The 25,315-nt window shown below is 40.5% G+C and overlaps 1 protein-coding gene and 1 pseudogene across 1 annotated transcript; one reads left to right on the plus strand and one right to left on the minus strand.

The window, feature by feature from the left end:
- Window positions 1-4,528: 4,528 nt before the first annotated feature.
- LOC129024133 (WW domain-binding protein 11-like) lies at window positions 4,529-20,323 on the plus strand (annotated as a pseudogene).
- Window positions 20,324-20,368: 45 nt separating this feature from the next.
- On the minus strand, window positions 20,369-23,107 carry LOC129024134 (hexokinase-2-like). The gene is given in 1 exon segment (XM_054471058.2): window positions 20,369-23,107. A coding segment is annotated over 1 exon segment (2,679 nt). The 5' UTR covers window positions 23,048-23,107.
- Window positions 23,108-25,315: the final 2,208 nt, after the last annotated feature.

A 25,315-nucleotide genomic window follows, 5' to 3' on the forward strand; every position in this document is an offset into this window, starting at 1 on the left:
TGAGTGGATGTGTCTCATCACCTGGCATATCTCAGCAAGATAGAAAGAAGTGAGATAGAAGATAGAAAGAAGTGAGATAGGAGATAGAAAGAAATTATTTAGGTAGATAGTTAGGGTAAAAGAGTCCCTGGCAGGAATTTTTCTTCTAACAAGAAGCAGCTCAGAAATTACTTCCTTTCTAACCACACACAGTTTAAAGAAATCACTTCTCTTCTAACAAAGAGCAGCCTAGAAGATTGGGGTGGGGGGAGGGGGGAGGGATAGCATTGGGAGATATACCTAATGCTAGATGACAAGTTGGTGGGTGCAGCGCACCAGCATGGCACATGTATACATATGTAACTTACCTGCACATTGCGCACATGTACCATAAAACCTAAAGTATAATAATAATAATAATAAAAGAAAAAAAAAAAAAAAAAGAACTAAAAAAAAAAAAAAAAAAAAAAAAGAAGATTGGGCTGTGAGATGTAGATAAGCAACTCCAGCACAGAGAGTTTCCTGGGTAATCACCAAACTTCATATACATATGATGGGTCCCAGTAAAAACAGTGGGCCTTAATGTGCACATTCCTTTCCCATTTTTTGGGCACACTAAGATAGGAAAGCTGGAAGCTTGCATGGGGGTCAGGGAAGTGCCTGCAGCTGCAAGGAGGTACCTGGGACAAGGAACAGAAACTCCCCCTACCCTTTTTTAGCACATGCACAGTGGAAGGAGATAAGCAGCATGGAGTAGCCCAAGCTGAGAGCCCACCTGCATGATAAGAGTGGGATGGGGGCTGCCAGAGACTCTGCTGTGTATATATGGCATGCCTGGTCCTAACCAGTTGTTTACACCCTATGTAGATAAGATATCCTCTCCCCGCTAGCTCATGTATAAAAACCCTTACTTTTTACTCCAGCACGGCAAACCATTCAGGACCCCTCTCTATGACAGAGAGCTATTTTTTTTTTCATTTCACCTATTAAACTTATGCTCTAACCTCGCCCTTTGTATGTCCACATCCTTGATTTCCATGGCCAGGAGACAAAGAACCTCAGGTGATATCCCAGACAATGCAGCTGCTTTAGAAGGCACACAGCACAGAATGCTCTTCTTTAGAAAGGAGAGAACTTGAGTTTGCACTTAATTTCACAGGATTTTACTGCACTGTTCTAAATAAATAGGAGCAGAAGATAAATGTCAGCTGACATTGCTCCATAATTTTGAGAGAAGGTGCAAAACCCTGAAAGTGCCTGGATGGAGGGAGAGAAGTAGAGTGTGCCTCAAATGTCCAAGCTATAAATGCACCATTCTAGGTAAAAGAGGAGGACAGCTTATCGTGGCCAGCACAGCTGTGTGTAATTAGAAGAAGGTTTACAACACTGAAACTTCTCCCCAAGGAGGGAGGGAGAAGAGTAAAAGATGCATACACACACACACACACACACACACACACATTTGAGAGGCTTCCTCAAATGTTTGGACACCAAGGTAAAGCTACATGGAACACAAAGAATTGAGAAAATAAAGCTCAGTGAGCTATAAGAGGGCACAGAAAGACAAATAAAATGAGGGAAATGATACTTGAACAATGAAAATATCAAGAAAAAGACAAACCATACCAAAGAACCAAGCTGAAATTCTAGAGCTCAACAATATAATAACAAAATTTAAACATTAAATAGAAAGCTTCAACAATAGACTTAATCATAAAGAAGAAAGGCTCAGCAAACTCAGACAACTCATTTGAAATTATCCAGTCAGAAAAGCCAAAATAAAAGAGGATGAAAAATAATGAAGAAAACCTATGCAATATGTTGGATACAATCAAGAAAACCATTGTATCCATAATGGGATTGTCAGAAGAAGATAAAAAGAGACAGAAAGCTTATTTAAAAAAATAATGGTCAAAAATTCCAAAATCTAAAGAAGGAAATTATTCTTCAGATTCATGAGGCCTAAAGACCTCAAATAGAAACAAGCAAAATAATTCCATAGCAAGGCACATTATAATCAAATTGTTGTCAAAAGTCAAAGATAAAAAATTTGGAAGCAGCCAAAAAAAATGACTGAAGAACAAAGGGCCTCCCCAAAGACTATCAACAGATTTCTCAGCAAAAACCTCACTACCTATAAGGAAGTAGGATGATACATGCCAAAACTTGAAAGAAAAACTTGGCACCTCGAAATACTGTATCTGGCAAAATCGTCCTTTAAAAATGAAGGAAAGATAAAGCCTGACACCTAAAAATACCATATCTGGGAAAATTGTGCTTTAAAAATGAAGGAAAGATAAAGACTTTCCCAGACAACAAAAACCTGAGAAAGTTCATAACCACTAGACCTGCTTTCTAAGAAATGTTAAAGGGAAGTCTTTCAGTTGAAAGAAAAGAAATGCTAAATAACAACATGAAAGTATGTAACAGTATAGATCTCCCTGGTGAAGGTAAATTTATAAACAAAAGAGAATATTCTAATACTGTAATGATGATGCACAAATCACTTTTAAGTTTAGTATAAAGTTAAAATTCAAAAATATTAGGAATAATTGTAACTACAAGAATTGTTGACATATTCATAAAAAAAGATGCAAATTGTGACAAAAATAACAAAGTATGGGGAGGAAAAGAAGTAAAAGTGTAAAATTTGTGTAGGAGAGTAAAGTTAATTTGTTAGCAGCTTGAAATACACTATTATTACTATAAGCTGTTTTAGGTAATTCTCATGGTAATTAGAAGAAAATAAGCTACTCAATAGAAAAGAAAATAATCAAAGAACATCACTACAAAAAAATTAATGACACAAAAAAGACATCAAGAAAGGAAAAAAGAAGCAAAAGAACTATAAAACAGACAACAAGTAATGAACACAATGGAAATAGGAAGTTTTTCCTATTAGTAATTACTTTAAACATAAATGGATTAAACTTTCTAATCCAAATACATAGAATAGCTAAATGGAAAAATAAAATAAAACCTGATTATATTCTGTCTACAGGAGACTCGCTTCACCTTTAAGGGCACACATAGATTGAAAATGAAGGTATAGAAAAGACATTCCATATATATGGCAAGCAAAAGAAAGCATATGTGCCTATACTTACATTAGACAAAAATAGGCTTTATGTAAAAAACTGTCATAAGAAAAAAACAAGGACATTATAAAATGATAAAAATATCAATTAGGAAGGCATAAATATATAGGCACCCAATATCAAAGCACAAAAATACATAAAGCAAATAACAGAAATTAAGGACAAAATAGAGAGCCATACAATAACAGCAAAATACTTCAATATCCTGCTTTTAATAATGGGTAAATCATCCTGACAGAAAATCAACAAGAAAAGAGTGCATTTGAAAAGCACTGTAGATCCAATGGGCCTATGTATCTACATAGAGACAATTCCACCCAAGGGCAACAAAATTCACATTGATTTCAAATACATAGAACATGTTTCCAGGACAGACCACATCTTAGGCCACAAAACAAGTATTTGCAAATTTAAGAATATTTAAATAATACCGAGTTCCTTTCCAACCACAGTGGAAGGAGACCAGAAATCAATAACAGAAAGATAATTGGAAAATGTACAAATATGTAGAAATTAAACAGCACACATCTAAAAAACACATAGGTCAAAGGAGAAATAAAAATGGAAATCATTAAATATTTTGAGAGGAATAAAAATTAAAACACAAAATGCCAAAAGTTATTAAATGTAGCTAAAGCACTACTGAGGGACGTTTATAGCAATAAAAATCAACATTTTAAAAGAAAAAACATCTCAAGTAAACAACCCAATATTACATATCAATGAACTACAAAAGGAAGAAAAAACTAAGTCCAAAGTGAGAAGGAATTAATAATGATTACAGCAGAAATAATGTAAAAAGAAAATAGAAATAAGTATAGAATATAGTATTTCAGATTTAAATAATAAATCTGGTGGCCTAACAATAAAAAAAGAAAAAAAATCAATGAAACCAATAATTATTTTTCCAAAAAAGTAAGCAAAACAGAAAAAGCTTTAGTGACACTGAAAAAAAGAGAAAACCCAAATAAAATCGTAAAGAGCAAACACTGCAACCCGTATCACAGAAATACAAAAGATTATAAAAGACCACTATGAATAATTATACATCAACAAATTAGATAACTTAGGAAAAATGGATAAATTTTCAGAAACATATAACTTACTGGATCATGAAGATATTGAAAATCTGAATGGACCAATAATGAGCAAACAGATTGAAACAGTAATCAAAAACCTCACAGTAAAGGAAAGCCCAGGATGAATTGTCTTCACTGTCTTCACTGTTGAATTCTACCAAATATTTCAAGAAATAGCGTCACTAGGAGGCACGCGAGGTTTCAAGATGGTGGTGGCTGAGGGGTTGACCGAGAGGCCGAGTTGAAGGCTCTTAAGAAGTGAAAGAGGCCAGAAATCCCACCCTCCCTGCTTCTCGCAGTCCTGGGAGCACAGCAGAAGTGTTTTTCTTAATATTTTTTTAAATGAACCAGTAAACCATACAAATTGTGACCATGGAACGGAGATCTACATCATCAACCAAGAGTGGAAACTTTATGAACCCCATAGACCAAGCCCAAAAGGAAGCCCGGAAGAGAGAATTGAAGAAGAGCAAAAAACAGCACATGATGGTTCCAGCTGCAGTTTTAAGGATGAAGGATCCCAAACAGATTATCTGAGACATGGAGAAATTGGATGAAATGGAGTTTAACCCAGTGTAACAGCCACAATTAAATGAGAAAGTATTAAAAGACAAGCGTAAAAAGCTGCGTGAAACCTTTGGTATTCTACGACTCTATGAAAAAGAGAATCCAGATATTTACAAAGAACTGAGAAAGCTAGAAGTAGAGTATAAACAGAAGAGGGCTCAACTTAGCCAACATTTTGATGCCATCAAGAATGCTCTGCATGTGGAAATGGAGAGTATTCCCCTGTCAGATATGCCACATGTTCCTTCCAACATTTTGATCGAAGACATTCCACTTCCTGGTGCCCAGCCACCCTCCATCCTTAAGAAAACCTCAGCCTGTGGACGTCCAACTCGGGCAGTTTCTATCCTTGCTCTTCTTGGACATGGTGTTCCATGTTTGCCCCATGGCAGAAAACCTCTTTACCCTCTCTCTGGCCCACCTCCTCCTCAAGTCGTGCAGATGTACAGCCGTAAAGTGTGTTTCACCCTAGATCTCCCCCCACGTAGGCGAGATGAAGAAGACATGTTTTATAGTCCTGCACTTGCCCAGAGAGGTCATGATGATGATGTTTCTAGCACCAGTGAAGATGATGGCTATCCTGAGGACATGGATCAAGATAAGCATGATGAAAGTACTGATGACAGTGACACCGACGGATCAGATGGAGAAAGTGAGGGGGATGAATTTGTGCACCATGATGATGGTGAGAGAGACAACAATGAAGAAAAGAAGTCAGGTCCTAGTGTACAGTTTGCAAATATGCCTGGAAAATCAAGGAAGAAAAAGAAGAACATGAAGGAACTAACTCCTCTTCAAGCTATGATGCTTCATATGGCAGGTCAAGAAATCCCTGAGGAGTGATGGGCAGTAGAAGAATTTTCAGCGGACGGTGATGAAGATGATTCTGATGACTCTGAAGCAGAAAAGCAATCAGAAAAACAGAATAAAGAGGAATCTCATGCTGATGGCACATCCACTGCTTCTTCATAGCAGCAGGCTCCCCCGCGGTCTGCTCCTCCTTCTCAGATACAAGCACCTCCCATGCCAGGACCACCACCTCTTGGACCACCACCTGCTCTACCATTATGGCCTCCTGGGCCACCTACGGGCCTTCCTCCTGGTCCACCTCCAGGAGCTCCTCCATTCCTGAGACCATCCGAAATGCCAGGACTCCAAGGGCCTTTACCCCAACTTTTACCTCTAGGACCACCATGAGGCTTGACCCCCTCTCCCTTTCCCAGGTCCAACTCCAGGTATGCCTCCTGGTCTCCCTCCTTGGGGACCCCCACCAAGAGTACCTCCAGGTATTCCCTCACCTTGTCCCGGCATGATGTGACCACCTTTGGTGCCTCTATTTTGTGCCACCATTCACAATAGCAAAGACTTGGAACCAACCCAAATGTCCAGCAATGATAGACTGGATTAAGAAAATGTGGCACATATACACCATGGAATACTATGCAGCCATAAAAAATGATGAGTTCGTCTCCTTTGTAGGGACATGGATGAAGCTGGAAACCATCATTCTCAGCAAACTATTGCAAGGGCAAGAAACCAAACACCACATGTTCTCACTCATAGGTGGGAATTGAACAATGAGAACACATGGACACAGGAAGGGGAACATCACACACCGGGGCCTGTTGTGGGGTGGGGGGACAGGAGAGGGATAGCATTTGGAGATATACCTATTGTTAAATGAAGAATTAATGGGTGCAGCACACCAACGTGGCACATGTATACATATGTGACAAACCTGCACGTTGTGCACATGTACCCTAAAATTTAAAGTATAATACAAAATTAAAAAAAAAAAGAAAAAATATTCCTTATAAATATAGATGCAAAAATTCTCAACAAAATACTGGAAAACTAAATTCTACAGGACATTAAAAAGATCATACGCCATGATGAAAGGGACTTATCCCTGAGATGCAAGGATGATTCAACATATGTAAATCAATTGATGTGATATATCACATTAACATAATGAAGAACAAAAATCATATGATCACCTCAATAGATATGAAAAAAGCATTTAACAAAGTTGAATGTTATTTCATAATAAAAATACCCAACAAAACAGGTGTACAAGGAATGTACCTCAATATAATAAAAGGTGTATGTGAAAAGATAACTGTTAACATCACATCACATTTGACCTCTGTTATTGAAAATCGAATGAGGATGCCCACTCTCGCTACTTCTCTCCAACATAGCACTGAAAGCACTAGCCAGAGTAATTAGATAAGAAAAAATAAATAAAAGAAATGCAAATAACAAAGGAAGAAGTAAAATTATGTCTGTTTGTAGATGACATGATCCTAATTTGTAGAAACCCCAAAAACTCCAAAAGTATTATTAGAACTAATAAAAGAATTCAATAAAATTTCAGGATACAAAGTCAACATAAAATAAGCTACATTTATATACACTAACAATGAACCATCCTAAAAGAAAATTAAGAAAACAATTCCATTTACAATAGCATAAAAATGTAAAAATAATACTTATGAGTAAAGTCAACCAAGTTGCTAAAAGACTTATACACTGAAAACTACTGAACTTCGATGAAAGGAATTAAGGGGCACAAATAAATAGAAGGACATTTAATGTTAATGAATTAGAAGAATTAATATTGCTAAACTGCACATACTACCAAAAGTGATGTACAGATTCAATGCTATCCCTATCAAAATTCCAGTGGGTTTTATACAGTCCTAGAAACACCCTAAAATTCATGTGAAACCACAGAAGATTCAGAATATACAAAGTGATATTTAAAAAAAAATAAAGATGGAAGCATCAGACTTTCTGATTTTAAAATATATTATAAAGTTACAATAATTAAAATAGTATGTTATTAACATAAAGACCAACATAGCTACCAATGGAAAAGGATAGAGAGCACAGAAATAGATCCCCACAGATGCAGTCAGCTGATCTGCAACAAGAGTGCCAAAAACATACAATGGGGAATGATGGTTTCCTTAAAAAAAATGGTGCTGGGATAACTGGATATCCACATGCAGAAGAGTGAAATTAGATTATTTTCTTTTATAATTTTATTTTAGGGTCAGAGATCCATGTGCAGGTTTGCTTTATAAGTAAACTGCACATCATGGTGATTTTCTGTACAGGTTATGTTGTCACCCAGGTAGTAAGCATACTAAACAACAGGTATTATGTTGATGCTCTCCCTCCTCCCAACCTTCACCCTCAAGTAGGCCCCAGTGTCTGTTGTTCCCCTCTTTGTGTCCACATGTTCTCATTGTTTAGCATTCACTTATAAGTGAGAACATGCATTATTTGGTTTTCTGTTCCTGTGTTACTTTGCACAGGATAATCACCGTCAACATCATCTATGTTACTGAAAAAAAAAAAACCACAGACACACATGATTTTGGTTTTTTATATGGATGTGTAATATTCCATGGTATATATGTACCACATTTCCTTTATCTTGTCTACCATTGCTGGGCATTTAGGTGGATTCTATGTCTTTGCTATTGTGAATAGTGCTGCAATGAAAATACACATGCATGTGTCTTTATGATACAATGATTTATATTATTTTGATATATACACAATAATTAGATTGCTGAGTGGAATGGTCATTCTATTTCAAATTCTTTGAGAAATCACCACATTGCTTTTAAAAATGGCTGAGCTAATTTATATTCCTGCCAACAGTGTATACGCATACCCTTTTCTCCACAACGTCACCAGCATCTGTTATTCTTTGACATTTTAATAATAAGCATTCTGACTGGTGTGAGCTGGAATCTCATTGTAGTTTGGATTTGCATTTCTCTAATGATTAGCAATGTTGAGTTTTTTTCATATGCTTCTTGGTTGCATGTATGTCTTTTAAGAAGTGTCTGTGGATGTACTTTGCCCATTTTTTAATGAAGTTTTTTTTACTTGTAAATTTGTTTAAGTTTCTTATAGATGCTAGATATTAGACCTTCGTCAGATGCATAGTTTGCAAAGATTTTCTCCCATCATTCCAGTTGTTTACTCTGTTAATAGTTTCTTTTGCTGTGCAGAAACTCTTTAGTTTAATTAGATCCCATTTGTCTATTTTTTGTTTCTGTTGCAATTGCTTTTGGTGTCTTTGTAATGAAATCTTTGTCAGGTCCTATGTCCAGAATGGTATTGCACAAGTTGTCTTCTAGGTTGTTCATAGTTTTAGGTTTTAAATTTAAGTCTTTAATCCATCTCGAGTTGACATTTTTATTTGATGTAAGAAAGGGTCCAGTTTCAATCTTCTGCATATGGCTAGCCAGTTATCCCAGCATCATTTATTGAATAGGGAGTCTTTTCACCCATTGCTTGTTTTTTGGCAGCTTTGTAGAAGATCACATAGTTGTAGGCATGTAACCTTGTTTCCAGGATCTCTATTCTGTTCCATTGTTCTGTGTGTCTGTTTTTGTACCAGTACCATTCTGGAGGGTTTTTTTTTGTTATTGTTGTCGGTTTGGTGTTTTTTTTTTCTTTGTTTGTTTTTACTACAGCCTTGTAATATGATTAAAATTCAGGTAATGTGAGGCGTTCGGCTTTGTTCTTTTTGCTTAGAATTGCCTTGGCTATTCAAGATCTTTTTTTGTTTGTTTAGTATGAATTTTAAAACAGTTTTTTTTTAAGTTCTGTGTCATTGGTAGTTTGATAGAAATAGCACTGAATCTATAAATTGCTTTGGGCACTATGGCCATTTTAATGACATTGATTCTTTCTATCAATGAGCATGGAATGTTTTTCTTTTTGTTTGTTTCATCTCTGGTTTCCATGAGCAGTGTTTTGCAATTCTCGTTGTACAGATCTTTCACCTCCCTGGTTAGCTGTATTTGTAGGTATTTTACTTCTTTTGTGGCAATTGTAAATGGGAGTTTGTTTCTGATTTGGCTCTTGGCTTGACTGTTGTTTTTGTACAGGAATGTTACTAATTTTTGTACATTGACTTCTGTATTCTGAAACTTTGCTGACATTGGTTACTATATCAGGGAGCTTGAGGGCTAAGACTTCAAGGTTTTCTAGATATAGAATCATGACTTCTACAAACAGGGTAGTTTGACTTCCTCTTTTCATATTGGGATGCCTTTTATTTCTTCGTCATACCTGATTTTTTTGGTCAGGAATTTCAGTACTATATTAAATAGGAATCGTTATAGAGGGCATATTTATAATGATCCAGCATTCAAGAGGAATGATTCCCGGTTTTGCCCATTCAGTATGATATTGGCTGTGGGTTTGTCATAGATGGCTCTTATTATTTTAAGGAATGTGCCTTCAATGCCTAGTTTGTTGAGAGTTTATAACATAAAGGGATGTTGAATTTTGTCAAAAGATTTATCTGAATCTATTGAGATAATAATATAATTTTCATTTTTAAGTCTGTTTATGTGAGAAATCACATTTCTTGATTTGCATATGTTGAACCAAACTTGCATATGTTCAACCAAACTTGCAGCCCAAGGATAAAACCTACTTGATCATGGTGAGTTTCCTTTTTGATGTGCTGAGGTATACAGTTTGTTAGTATTTTGTTAAGGATTTTTTTTTTCTTTTATTGTAATTATTATTATTATTATTATTATTATACTTTAGGTTTTATGGTACATGTGCCCAATGTGCAGTAAGTTACATATGTATACATGTGCCATGCTGGTGCACTGCACCCACCAACTCGTCATCTAGCATTAGGTATATCTCCCAATGTTATCCCTCCCCCCTCCCCCCAACCCACAACAGTCCCTGAAGTGTGATGTTCCCCTTCCTGTGTCCATGTGTTCTCATTGTTCAATTCCCACCTATGAGTGAGAATATGCGGTGTTTGGTTTTTTGTTCTTGTGATAGTTTACTGAGAATGATGATTTCCAATTTCATCCATGTCCCTACAAAGGACATGAACTCATCATTTCTTATGGCTGCATAGTATTCCATGGTGTAGATGTGCCACATTTTCTTAATCCAGTCTATCATTGTTGGACATTTGGGTTGGTTCCAAGTCTTTGCTATTGTGAATAATGCGGCAATAAACATACGTGTGCATGTGTCTTTATAGCAGCATGATTTATAGTCCTTTGGGTATATACCCAGTAATGGGATGGCTGGGTCGAATGGAATTTCTAGTTCTAGATCCCTGAGGAATCGCCACACTGACTTCCACAAGGGTTGAACTAGTTTACAGTCCCACCAACAGTGTAAAAGTGTTCCTATTTCTCCACATCCTCTCCAGCACCTGTTGTTTCCTGACTTTTTAATGATTGCCATTCTAACTGGTGTGAGATGGTATCTCATTGTGGTTTTGATTTGCATTTCTCTGATGGCCAGTGATGGTGAGCATTTTTTCATGTGTCTTTTGGCTGCATAAATGTCTTCTTTTGAGAAGTGTCTGTTCATGTCCTTCGCCCACTTTTTGATGGGGTTGTTTGTTTTTTTCTTGTAAATTTGTTGGAGTTCATTGTAGATTCTGGATATTAGCCCTTTGTCAGATGAGTAGGTTGCAAAAATTTTCTCCCATTTTGTAGGTTGCCTGTTCACTCTGATGGTAGTTTCCTTTGCTGTGCAGAAGCTCTTTGGTTTAATTAGATCCCATTTGTCAATTTTGGCTTTTGTTGCCATTGCTTTTGGTGTTTTAGACATGAAGTCCTTGCCCATGCCTATGTCCTGAATGGTATTGCCTAGGTTTTCTTCTAGGGTTTTTATGGTTTTAGGTCTAACATTTAAGTCTTTAATCCATCTTGAATTGATTTTTGTATAAGGTGTAAGGAAGGGATCCAGTTTCAGCTTTCTCCATATGGCTAGCCAGTTTTCCCAGCACCATTTATTAAATAGGGAATCCTTTCCCCATTTCTTGTTTTTCTCAGGTTTGTCAAAGATCAGATGGTTGTAGATATGTGGCATTATTTCTGACGGCTCTGTTCTGTTCCATTGATCTATATCTCTGTTTTGGTACCAGTACCATGCTGTTTTGGTTACTGTAGCCTTGTAGTATAGTTTGAAGTCAGGTAGCGTGATGCCTCCAGCTTTGTTCTTTTGGCTTAGGATTGACTTGGTGATGCGGGCTCTTTTTTGGTTCCATATGAACTTTAAAGTAGTTTTTTCCAATTCTGTGAAGAAAGTCATTGGTAGCTTGATGGGGATGGCATTGAATCTGTAAATGACCTTGGGAAGGATGGCCATTTTCATGATATTGATTCTTCCTACCCATGAGCATGGAATGTTCTTCCATTTGTTTGTATCCTCTTTTATTTCCTTGAGCAGTGGTTTGTAGTTCTCCTTGAAGAGGTCTTTCACATCGGTTGTAAGTTGGATTCCTAGGTATTTTATTCTCTTTGAAGCAATTGTGAATGGGAGTTCACTCATGATTTGGCTCTCTGTTTGTCTGTTATTGATGTATAAGAATGCTTGTGATTTTTGCACATTGATTTTGTATCCTGAGACTTTGCTGAAGTTGCTTATCAGCTTAAGGAGATTTTGGGCTGAGACAATGGGGTTTTCTAGATATACTATCATGTCATCTGCAAACAGGGACAATTTGACTTCCTCTTTTCCTAATTGAATACCCTTGATTTCCTTCTCCTGCCTAATTGCCCTGGCCAGAACTTCCAACACTATGTTGAATAGAAGTGGCGAGAGAGGGCATCCCTGTCTTGTGCCAGTTTTCAAAGGGAATGCTTTCAGTTTTTGCCCATTCAGTATGATATTGGCTGTGGGTTTGTCATAAATAGCTCTTATTATTTTGAGATACGTCCCATCAATTCCTAATTTATTGAGAGTTTTTAGCATGAAGGGTTGTTGAATTTTGTGGAAGGCCTTTTCTGCATCTATTGAGATAATCATGTGGTTTTTGTCTTTGGTTCTGTTTATATGCTGGATTACATTTATTGATTTGCGTATATTGAACCAGCCTTGCATCCCAGGGATGAAGCCCACTTGATCATGGTGGATAAGCTTTTTGATGTGCTGCTGGATTCTGTTTGCCAGTATTTTATTGAGGATTTTTGCATCAATGTTCATGAAGGATATTGGTCTAAAATTCTCTTTTTTTGTTGTGTCTCTGCCAGGCTTTGGTATCAGGATGATGCTGGCCTCATAAAATGAGTTAGGGAGGATTCCCTCTTTTTCTATTGATTGGAATAGTTTCAGAAGGAATGGTACCAGCTCCTCCTTGTACCTCTGGTAGAATTCGGCTGTGAACCCATCTGGTCCTGGACTTTTTTTGGTTGGTAAGCTATTGATTATTGCCATAATTTCAGCTCCTGTTATTGGTCTATTCAGAGATTGAACTTCTTCTTGGTTTAGTCTTGGGAGGGTGTATGTGTTGAGGAATTTATCCATTTCTTCTAGATTTTCTAGTTTATTTGCATAGAGGTGTTTGTAATATTCTCTGATGGTAGTTTGTATTTCTGTGGGATCAGTGGTGATATCCCCTTTATCATTTTTTATTGCATCTATTTGATTCTTCTCTCTTTTTTTCTTTATTAATCTTGCTAGCGGTCTATCAATTTTGTTGATCCTTTCAAAAAACCAGCTCCTGGATTCATTTATTTTTTGAAGGGTTTTTTGTGTCTCTATTTCCTTCAGTTCTGCTCTGATTTTAGTTATTTCTTGCCTTCTGCTAGCTTTTGAATGTGTTTGCTCTTGCTTTTCTAGTTCTTTTAATTGTGATGTTAGGGTGTCAATTTTGGATCTTTCCTGCTTTCTCTTGTGGGCATTTAGTGCTATAAATTTCCCTCTACACACTGCTTTGAATGCATCCCAGAGATTCTGGTATGTTGTGTCTTGGTTCTCGTTGGTTTCAAAGAACATCTTTACTTCTGCCTTCATTTCGTTATGTACCCAGTAGTCATTCAGGAGCAGGTTGTTCAGTTTCCACGTAGTTGAGCGGTTTTGAGTGAGATTCTTAATCCTGAGTTCTAGCTTGATTGCACTGTGATCTGAGAGACAGTTTGTTACAATTTCTGTTCTTTTACATTTATTGAGGAGAGCTTTACTTCCAAGTATATGGTCAATTTTGGAATAGGTGTGGTGTGGTGCTGAAAAAAATGTATATTCTGTTGATTTGGGGTGGAGAGTTCTGTAGATGTCTATTAGGTCTGCTTGGTGCAGAGTTGAGTTCAATTCCTGGGTATCCTTGTTGACTTTCTGTCTCGATCTGTCTAATGTTGACAGTGGGGTGTTAAAATCTCCCATTATTAATGTGTGGGAGTCTAAGTCTCTTTGTAGGTCACTGAGGACTTGCTTTATGAATCTGGGTGCTCCTGTATTGGGTGCATATATATTTAGGATAGTTAGCTCTTCTTGTTGAATTAATCCCTTTACCATTATGTAATGGCCTTCTTTGTCTCTTTTGATCTTTGTTGGTTTAAAGTCTGTTTTATCAGAGACTAGGATTGCAACCCCTGCCTTTTTTTGTTTTCCATTTGCTTGGTAGATCTTCCTCCATCCTTTTATTTTGAGCCTATGTGTGTCTCTGCACGTGAGATGGGTTTCCTGAATACAGCACACTGATGGGTCTTGAGTCTTTATCCAATTTGCCAGTCTGTGTCTTTTAATTGGACCATTTAGTCCATTTACATTTAAAGTTAATATTGTTATGTGTGAATTTGATCCTGTCATTATGATGTTAGCTCGATGTTTTGCTCGTTAGTTGATGCAGTCTCTTCCTAGTCTCAATGGTCTTTACATTTCGGTATGATTTTGCAGTGGCTGTTACCGGTTGTGCCTTTCCATGTTTAGCGCTTCCTTCAAGAGCTCTTTTAGGGCAGGCCTGGTGGTGACAAAATCTCTCAGCATTTGCTTGTCTGTAAAGTATTTTATTTCCCCTTCACTTATGAAGCTTAGTTTGGCAGGATATGAAATTCTGGGTTGAAAATTCTTTTCTTTAAGAATGTTGAATATTGGCCCCCACTCTCTTCTGGCTTGTAGGGTTTCTGCCGAGAGATCCGCCGTTAGTCTGATGGGCTTCCCTTTGATGGTAACCCGTCCTTTCTCTCTGGCTGCCCTTAACATTTTTTCCTTCATTTCAACTTTGGTGAATCTGACAATTATGTGTCTTGGAGTTGCTCTTCTCGAAGAGTATCTTTGTGGCATTCTCTGTATTTCCTGAATCTGAATGTTGGCCTGCCTTGCTAGATTGGGGAAGTTCTCCTGGATAATATCCTGCAGAGTGTTTTCCAACTTGTTTCCATTCTCCCCATCACTTTCAGGTACACCAATCAGACGTAGATTTGGTCTTTTCACATAGTCCCACATTTCTTGGAGGCTTTGCTCGTTTCTTTTTATTCTTTTTTCTCTAAACTTCCCTTCTCACTTCATTTCATTCATTTCATCTTCCATGGCTGATACCCTTTCTTCCATTTGATCGCATCGGCTCCTGAGGCTTCTGCATTCTTCACGTAGTTCTCGAGCCTTGGTTTTCAGCTCCATCAGCTCCTTTAAGCACTTCTTTGTATTGGTTATTCTAGTTATACAGTCTTCTAAATTTTTTTCAAAGTTTTCAACTTCTTTGCCTTTGGATTGAATATCCTCCCGTAGCTCGGAGTAATTTGATCGTCTGAAGCCTTCTTCTCTCAGCTCGTCAAAGTCATTCTCTGTCCAGCTTTGTTCCGTTGCTGGTGAGGAACTGCATTCCTTTGGAGGAGGAGAGGTACTCTGGTTTTTAGAGTTTCCAGTTTTTCTGCTCTGTTTTTTCCCCATCTTTGTGGTTTTATCTACTTTTGGTCTTTGATGATGGTGATGTACAGATGGGTTTTTGGTGTGGATGTCCTTTCTGTTAGTTTTCCTTCTAACAGACAGAACCCTCAGCTGCAGGTCTGTTGGAGTACCTGGCCGGCCGTGTGAGGTGTCAGTCTGCCTCTGCTGGGGGGTGCCTCCCAGTTAGGCTGCTCGGGGGTCAGGGGTCAGGGACCCACTTGAGGAGGCAGTCAGCCCGTTCTCAGATCTCCAGCTGCGTGCTGGGAGAACCACTGCTCTCCTCACAGCTGTCAGACAGGGACATTTAAGTCTGCAGAGGTTACTGCTGTCTTTTTGTTTGTCTGTGCCCTGCCCCCAGAGGTGGAGCCTACAGAGGCAGGCAGGCCTCCTTGAGCTGTGGTGGGCTCCACCCAGTTCAAGCTTCCAGGCTGCTTTGTTTACCTAAGCGAGCCTGGGCAATGGCGGGCGCCCCTCCCCCAGCCTCGCTGCCCACTTGCTGCTTGATCTCAGACTGCTGTGCTAGCAATCAGCGAGACTCCGTGGGCGTAGGACCCTCTGAGCCAGGTGCGGGCTATACTCTCCTGGGGCACCGTTTCCTAAGCCCGTCGGAAAAGCACAGTATTCGGGTGGGAGTGGCCCGATTTTCCAGGTGCCGTCTGTCACCTCTGGAAGGGGAACTCCCTGACCCCTTGCGCTTCCCGAGTGAGGCAATGCCTCACCCCTGCTTCGGCTGGCGCACGGTGCGCTCACCCACTGACCTGCGCCCACTGTCTGGCACTCCCTAGTGAGATGAACACGGTACCTCAGATGGAAATGCAGAAATCACCCGTCTTCCGCGTCGCTCGCGCTGGGAGCTGTAGACCGGAGCTGTTCCTATTCGGCCATCTTGGCTCCTCCCCCTTGTTAAGGATTTTTGCATCTACGTACTTTAAGGATATTGGCCGGAGTTTTGTTGTTGTTGTGTCTCTGCCAGGTTCTGGTATCAGGATGATGCTGGTCTCATAGAGTGTTTTGGGTAGGAGACCCTCCTCCTCAATTTTTTGGAATAGTTTCAATGGGAGTGGTATCAACTCTTTTTTATGTATCTGGTAGAATTAGGCTGTGAATTCATCTGGTCCTGGGCTTTTTTTTTTTTTCAATTGGTAGATATTTCATTACTGATTTAATTTTGGAATTCATGATTGATCTGTTCAGTGATTCAATTTCTTTCTTGCTCAGTCTTAGGAGGATGTATGTGTCCAGGAATTTATACATTTCTTCTAGATTTTCTAGCTTTTGTGCATAAAGGTGTTTCTAGTAGTCTCTGAGTAGTTTTTTGTGTTTTTTTTTTTTTGTTTTTTTTATGTGGGGTAGGTGGTAATGTCCCCTTTGTCATTTCTAATTGTGTTTATTTGGATTTTCTTTTTTTCTTATTAGTCTGGCTAGTGATCTATGTATTTTATTAATTTTTTAAAAGACCATCTCCTGGATTTGTTGATTTTATGAGTGGCTTTTCATGTCTCAATTTCCTTCAGCTCAGGTCTGATTTTGGTTATTTCTTTATTTCTTCTTGCTTTGAAGTTGGTTTGCTCTTGCTTCTCTAGTTCCTGTAGTTGTGATGTTATGTTGATAATTTGAAATGTTTCTAACTTTCTGGTGTGGGAATTTGGTGCTATAAACTTCCCTCTTTATGTGGCCTTTGCTATGTCCCAGAGATTCTGATATGTTGTATATTTGATCTCACTAGTTTCAAAGAACTTCTTGATTTCTGCCTTAATTTCATTATTTACCCAAAAGTCCTTCAGGAGCAGGTTGTTTAATTTCCATGTAAATACATGGTTTTCAGCAATTTTCTTACTGTTGAATTCTATTTTTGTTGCACTGTGGTCTGAGAGTGTGGTTATTATGGTGTAAGCTTTTTTTTCTTAATTTTCTGAGTGTTGTTTGAGGTCACATTGAGTGGTTGATTTTAGAGTATGTACCATGTGGTTATGACAAAAAATGTATTTTCTGTTGTTTGGGGGTGGAGTGTTCTGTAAATGTCTGTTAATTTCATTTGGTCAAGTGTTGAGTATAGGCCCTGAATATTTTTGTTAATTTTTTGCCTCCATGATCTTTCTCATACTGTCAGTGGGGGTGTTGAGGTCTCTCACTATTATTGTGTTGGAATCTAAGTCTCTTTACAGGTCTCCAAGAACTTGCCTTATGAAGCTCGTTGCTCCTGTGTTGTGTGCTTACATATTTAGAATAGTTAGGTCTTCTTGGTGAATTGAACCCTTTACCATTATGTAATGCTCTTCTTTGTCTTGTTTGGTCTTTGTTTGTTTAAAGTCTGTTTTGTCTGAAATTAAGAAAGCAACGTCTGCTTCCTTCTGTTTTCCATTTGCATGATAGATTATTCTCCTTTTTTAAATTTGAGCCTATGTATGTCATTGCATGTGAGATTGTTCTCTTTAAGACAGAATACATTTGGGTCTAACTTCTTTAGCTTGACATTATGTGCCTTTTAACTGGGGTGCTTAATCTGTTTACATTCAAGGTTAGTATTGACGTGTGGATTTTATCATGACATCATGTTTTTTTATTTATTTTGGAAAATGTTAAAATTTATTAATATAGTTAACATCACATAGTTAATTAAACTAGTTATGTATTGTACATAATGACAACATCTTCACTAGACTGAGTGCTCAAGGATTTGAGATGATTCGCTATTCATAACCCCCCGAAGATTGAGATCCACTGTATTTACACAAAGCAAAGCCATGTCAGCAAGGGACTGTCAACCTGATTCTGAGAACACAAACATTCAAAATTTATTTTCCAGTGTTCCTTTTTGGAAACCAACAACACATCTTTAATACCTACATACACACACAAATCTCTACGTTTTTTTAAAAAAGTGTAACTTCATAGATAGTACCTAATCTTCAAGCTTAAAATTTAAGTTAAAATTAATCTCTATTTTGTGGGCACCTTTTAGTGAACTAAAATCTACTTGAAAGCTTTTAGCTTTTGTGTAGCAGGAGACACCCACATTTTGGGTCAATTAGTGCAGATGAGAGCAGCAGAAGAGCTACACCAGACAGCAAAGCGAGACTAGAGCAAACGAGAAGGACCAGCCCCTCGCCCCTGTGGGCTCCCAGGAGGAGCTGGGCCATTTTCACCTAATTACACCCAACTTTGCTTAAAAGTCGTATAATCAGACACTATTCTCAGCACAAGTTTGATAAATATATAAAAACCGAGTGCAATTTCATCGTGAGTTTCTTTCCATTCTGATCCTTGTATCCAATTCAATAGTTACATCTCTTTTTATTATATAGTATCCAGGTTTAATGTCTGTGCTTGTGTGTATTTTAGGGCAGAGGTGGGCTTTCAGATTCAGAATCAACTGCACTCTTGAGAAGTAGGGATGGAAGTTTTTAAGCCACTCTCATCCCTCCCAATAGTTTGAAATAAATATTGTGTATTAAAAAAAAAAAACACAAAAAAACAGGTCAGCAGACCAATGCCAGCTCAGCCTAGGGAAGCACATGGACAACAATTCTTGTAAAACATTTAAAATACAAACCCAAGATGAAACTTGCTGGGAGGGCACAAATACACCAAAAATGTTGTCCCTGAGGTTTTATTTGGTTGTTTAATCTGTTTTGGTTTGTTGTTGAGGATTAGATACAATTTAAAAAAAGAAACTTTGGTGACTTCCTTTGTCTTGTCAGAAAGCTTTAAAATACTACTGACTGCCCTAAGAATAAAGATTTCTAAGCCATGAGTCCATTTGAAACAATTCCTTTGGTTTCCTTTGCTTAACATCCCATGGAATATTGCCCCAAGAAAATCTCTAGATGGAGGAGCCAATTGCTGTGGTCTCTTCAGTCTATTGGCTCCGCCTCCATCTCTGTCCCTGCCTTCCACACACTTCCAAGACCACAGGGGAACGAGGAGCCAGAAGCAACCACTTTGCCATTCACTCACCCTGAAGAGGCTTCTTTTCTCTTCCCACAGGCGAATGAGGTATTTCTATGACTAGTCAGTATCTTCCTCTTCTGCCCTTTAATTACACTGAGGCCAATTCTGACAAGACTTGCATATCTGTGTACGTAACAAATTAACATATAAATACATTACGTACAACTGACCATTACATGTCAAGATGAAGAAGCAGATCTACTTCAAGAATTAAATACAATTTCAAATATAAATTAAAACGAAAATACAGTGTTTCCACTTTTGCAGGAAAAATTTGTAAAACAAACTAAAAACTCCCCCTTCCCCAAAGGTCTATTGCTCGTGGATAACATGTGCACCCCACTGAGGTACAACAGCTGGCCCGACTGCAGGATGCATCAACTCCTGGCTTTGGTTTCATTGCCCAGACTTGGGATTCCTTGATTCCAGGAATAGCAAATGCTGGAATCCACAGGGCAAATGCTTGTAGATGAGGTTAAAGAGGGGCTGCTGCATGGATATCCATGGATTTCCCCCCATTGTCGCCCTTCACCCCTCCCCACGTCTGCCTGTAGGACAAGCAGGCTCACATCCTCAGTGGAGACCTCGCAGATCTCTGACAGGAGAATCAGTAACAACGTCAGTGCTGGGGGATGCACCCCACCTAGAAATGTCACGTTCAGGCTCCAAGGTGAAGCAACCATATCTTCATTAGTGTCCCCATCCTGTAGAATTATACAGGGACATGGAATTTGGCAAGGGGGATTACTAAGGGTGACAATTTTCATGTTTTAAGAGAACCAATGGGAATGGTCGTGACACATGTGAACAAATCCTTATTTGGAACTGTATTTATCTTAATAGGGCCAAGCTCGGCCACCAAGCTCTACGATGAGATGCAGAGACAAAACCCAGTCCAGTGGGGTCCTCTCTGCCAAGGAAAAGCCAAGGGGTCTGTCTCTGACACAAAGGGATGACACCTTATAATTTAAAACAGGGAAGAGGGAGAGAAAGAGGAAGTCCCTTCTGATTTCAGGGATTCTGTCGCTGTCCAGCCTCACGGATGTGGCAGGACACAGCAGTGATGAGAAGCGCCCCCTTCCCACTGTCATCCTCTGACTGCAGGAAAGACACATCACATTTCGGAGCCAGGTCCTTCACTGTCTCATGCATGACTTTGGCAAAGTGAGGATGTAGCTTGTAGAGGGTCCCATCCACACCCGCTGTCACTTTGAGAGCGTCCAGCCCACGGTTTTCTCGTATCTTGTCCATCACAGCGGCCATGCCTGCGCCACAGAGCTGGGCTGCCCCCCGGGCCACCAAGGTGCACACCTCCTTAACAATGATGCTGTCGTCACAGGTGCTCTAAAGCCCTAAGTGTTGCAGAATGGCACGGACTTGCAGCAGGGCCAGGCAGTCACTCTCAATCTGAGACAAGAACTTGGTTTCAAAGATGCCCCTTGTCTTGAGTAGCTCTGAGATGTGGCCTCGGAAAAGCAGCCCATGCTTGGTGAAATCGATGAGAATGTTACCGACAGTCTCACCCAGGTACATTCCATTAATCATTTTCTCGAACTTCTGCTTGCCGGGGTTGAGTGAAAGCTCATCCACAGCCACATCAAATTCTGTGCGGAAGTCATCTAGGCATCCATTGTCCCCAAAGGCCCCCCATTCCATGTTCACACACATCCGCCCCTCTTCTCTTTCCACCAGTTCCACATTGTGCATCTCTTCCATGTAGCAGGCATTGCTGCCCATGCCAACGATGAGGCCAGCTTCACAGTGAGGGTCTTCAAAGCCACAGGTCATCATAGTTCTGACTGTGTCGTTCACCACAGCAATCACATCCAGGTCAAACTCCTCTCGCCGGTGGATCACTTCCTTCAGCAGGGTCACCACGTCCTCGCCCTCGCAGCCAGATTCCTTGAAGCCTTTTGTCCACTAGAGGAGAATGCTCTCGTCCAGGCTGTTCTGCTGGCAGGGGAAGGAGAAGGTAAAACCCAGAGGCAGGGACACGCCCTTCATGCCCATGTACTCGAGGAAGTCCACGATGCACTGGACAATGTGGTCAAAGAGCTCGTCCCCAGTGCCATGCATGACCTCCTACGGGATGGCGTAGATCTTGTTGTGCATCTCCACTCCACCCCACTTCCCATTCCGAACACAGACCAGCAGGACCCGGAAATTTGTTCCTCCAAGGTCCAAGGCCAAGAAGTCCCCTTTCTCTGTGCCGTCAGGGGTGGCACACACGTAGGTGGGCAGCATCTTGACAGGGGCACTGGCGTGAGTCTCCTTGCTCAGACCTCGCTCCATTTCTACCTTCATCCTCCTCTTGACCTCCAACAGCTGGTCATGGCTCAGCTGCAGAGGCTCTAGTGTCTTCTGGCGGGCACGGTGTTGATCGGCCAGCCGGTAAGCCACTGCTGTCACCATGGCTGCACCTTTGCCACTGCCATCCTCGGAGCGGAGGAAGCAGACATAGCAGTCGGGCACCAGCCGCCACACGGTCTTATGTAGACGCTTGGCAAAATGGGGGTGTTTCTTGTAGACGGAGCCGTCGACCCCAATAGTAGAGCGAAGCTGCTCCTCGCCTGTGTTCTCCTTGATGCACTGCGGCACGGCAGCCAGGGTGGCTGTGCACAGGCTGGCGGAGTGTGTGGACACGATCTGGCAGATCCGGTGAGTGGCCACGCAGTCCTCCTGAGTTGGGTCCATGCCCAACCGCATCAGGACCTCACGGGCCTTCCGGATGCCATCCTTCTCCCCTTCAGTGTCTGAGATTTCTTTGGTCTCAAAGCGACCGGTGTTGAGAAGCTCTGGGCTGAGCTTCCCCCTAAAGAGCAGCTCCTCCTTGGCCATCTTCACCAGGAGAAACCTCACCAGCTCCCCCATGTACATCCCACTGATCATCTTCTCAAACAGTTGCTTCCCCAGGTTCAGTAAGCCCATGTCAATCTCCTGGTCAAACTCAGTGCAAATGTCATTGAGCTAGCCATCGTCCCCGAAGGCCCCCCACTCCATATTGATACACATCTGCCCCTCATCGCCTTCCACCATGTCGATGTGGCGCATCTCTTCCATGTAGCAGGCGTTGCTGCCCGTGCCCACAATGAGACCAGTTTCACAGTTGTGGTCATCATAACCACAGGTCATCATGGTCCCAACTGTGTCATTCACCACAGCCACAATGTCGATATCAAAGTCCCCTCTCCTCTGGATGGCCTTCCGGATCAGAGCCACAACGTCTCTGCCTTCCACTCCGCTGGACTTGAATCCCTTGGTCCATGAGACCAGGAAACTCTCGTCTAGTTTAGTCTGGCGGCAGGGGAACGAGAAGGTAAAACCCAATGGGAGCTTCTTGTCTTTGATTTGTAGCTTATCCATGAAGTTAGCCAGGCATTCGTCAACGTGGTCAAACAGCTGGGTGTCACTGCCTCGCATGATGTCCTCGGGGATGGCATAGATCTGGTTCTCCATCTCCACCTTCTGGAGCCCATTGTCCGTTACTTTCACCCAAAGCACACGGAAGTTGGTCCCTCCAAGGTCCAGAGCCAGGAACTCTCCGTGTTCTGTCCCATCTGAAGTGGACCTCACAAAGGTGGGCAGCATCTTCACTGCTGCAGTGGGGTGAGTGGTGGATCCAAGCCCTTTCTCTATCTCCTTGCGGAACCGCTTAGAGATCTCCAAGAGGGTCTCATCAGAGAGGCGCATGTGGTAGAGATACTGGTCAACCTTCTGCACTTGGTCATGGTTGAGCTCCGTGAAGAAGTAGGCAAGCCAACTCTACAACAGCCATTTAAGGAGGATTAAACATATTTGTTCTGTTATATATATACATTAACTGTGTTATATATGTGTATATATATACTATTTGTTATAAAATTAAAACACACAATTTATAATAATCCTTATTAACTTATAAATTGACATACCAGCAAATAAATAAATTGTAAAAAAAAAAAAAAAAAAAAAAAAAAAGAAGTAGGCAAGCAAATGCTAGGCAATCATCCTGCCGCGGCCCGACGGCGCAGAGTTGGGAAACCGAGGCGGGGGCGCGAGCCGGGAGGCGGGTGGCGCGATCCGACTGCTTTGTGCTGGGGCTCGGCTGCCGGGCCGGGAGCTGGGAGTCCGGACGGCGCACAAAGAAGGCTAACGGCGAGGGTGCGCCCGGCTGGCGGAGGGCGCGGGTCTCCAGCGACGTGATTTTGGCGTCACAACTGCTAGAAAGCGCCTCAGTTCTCTCCCGGCGACGTGTTCGGTTGTCCCACGTCAAGGCGCTAACTTCGGCCACAGGATCACTGAGGCTCAACTTGAGAAGAATCTCAGCCCGGCTCCACTTGGGCAGTGGGACCTCTCCGGTTCACAGGCGCGTGGCTCCGGCCCGCGAATTTTCTTAGCTGGATGACACGATGTTGCCAGCGGCAGCCCGGGACTCCTGCCGACATCGTGTTTTTAGCTGGTTATTATGCAAACTTGTTTGTGTGGTTGCTTTATACTGTCACCGGCCTGTATACTTGTGTGTTTTTGTGGTCCTGGTAACATTCTTTTCTTTCCATATTTAGCACTCCTTTCAGGACCTCTCGTAAGGCAGGTCTGGTGTTAACTTATTCCCTCAGCACTTGTTTATCTGAAAAAGATCTTATTTGTTCTTTACATATGAAGGTTAGTTTGGCCGGATATGAAATTCTTGATTGGAAATTCTTTTCCTTAAGAATGCTGATTATTGGCCCCCAATTTCTTCTGGCTTATAGAGTTTCTGCTGAAAGTTCTGCTGTTAGCCTTTGGGGTTCCCTTTGTGGGTGACCTGCCCCTTTTCTCTATCTGCCTTTAACATTTTTTTCTTTCATTTTGTCCCTGGAGAGTCTAATAATTTTGTGTCTTTGAGATGGTCTTCTTATGTAGTATCTTGCAAGGGTTTTCTGCCTTTCCTTAATTTGAATGTTGACCCTTTAGTGAGGTTGGAAAAGTTTTCTTGGACAATATTCTGAGATATGTTTTCCAGGATGCTTACTTTCTCTGCATCTCTTCCAGGGACACAAGTGGGTTATAGATTTGATTTCTTTACATAATCTCATATTTCTCAGAGGTTTTGTTCATCTTTTTTATTCTTTTGTTTTTAGTCTTACTGAATTATTTTAGATAGCTAGTCTTTGAGCCCTGATATTCTTTCCTCAGCTTGGTCTATCCTACTGTAAATACTTGTGATTACATTATGAAATTCTTGTAGTGTGTTTTTCAATTCTATCAGATTTATTTGGTTCTTTTTAATAATGACCTCTTTGTCTACCAGCTTACTTTTTATTTTATTGTAACTCTTAGATTCCTTGGATTGGGTGTTCACTCCTGAGTTTTGATGATCTTCATTTACTATCTATATTCTGAATTCTAGTTCTGTCATTTTAGCCATTTCAGCCAGGTAAGAAGTCTTTCTTGGGAAATGGTGCAGTCATTTGGAGGAAAGTAGTCACTCTGACTTTTTTAATTGTCAGAGTTATTGTGCTGGTTCTTTCTCATCTGTGTGGGCTGTTGTTCTTTTAACTGTGGTGTAATTTGAGTACAGGCAGTAGACTTCTTTTTAGGATGTATTCAGAGAGCTGAAGCTTTGTGCAGGGTCTTTATTTGTAGGTGAATTCTTGTCCTTGGTTTCATAGAGTATATTCGCAAAGTATTTTGGTGTAGAAGCTTTGGTCTTCAATCTAGTAGACTGTGCTTAAGCAAAATGGCCAGTATGCAGCCTCTTGCTCAATCACATGGCTTATCTGTGTTTTTTCACAATTGCAATCATGGTCCTTCTTAGTGCTCTGAAAATTGTATTCCTTTCCCACTTGAGTACTGGCTGCAGATCTTGGCTTGGCACTCCCAGGCTGCACACTGCAGCTCTGGGGTGAGCTCAGGCTTTATGTTCCCTCCCCACCTTGGGGGCAGCAAGGGAAGGGACCATAGCAGTGGGTGTTACAGAGGTTCACTTGTCTCATGGAG

This window comes from Pongo pygmaeus, chromosome X (assembly GCF_028885625.2).
Source record: "Pongo pygmaeus isolate AG05252 chromosome X, NHGRI_mPonPyg2-v2.0_pri, whole genome shotgun sequence".
Lineage (NCBI taxonomy): Eukaryota > Metazoa > Chordata > Mammalia > Primates > Hominidae > Pongo > Pongo pygmaeus.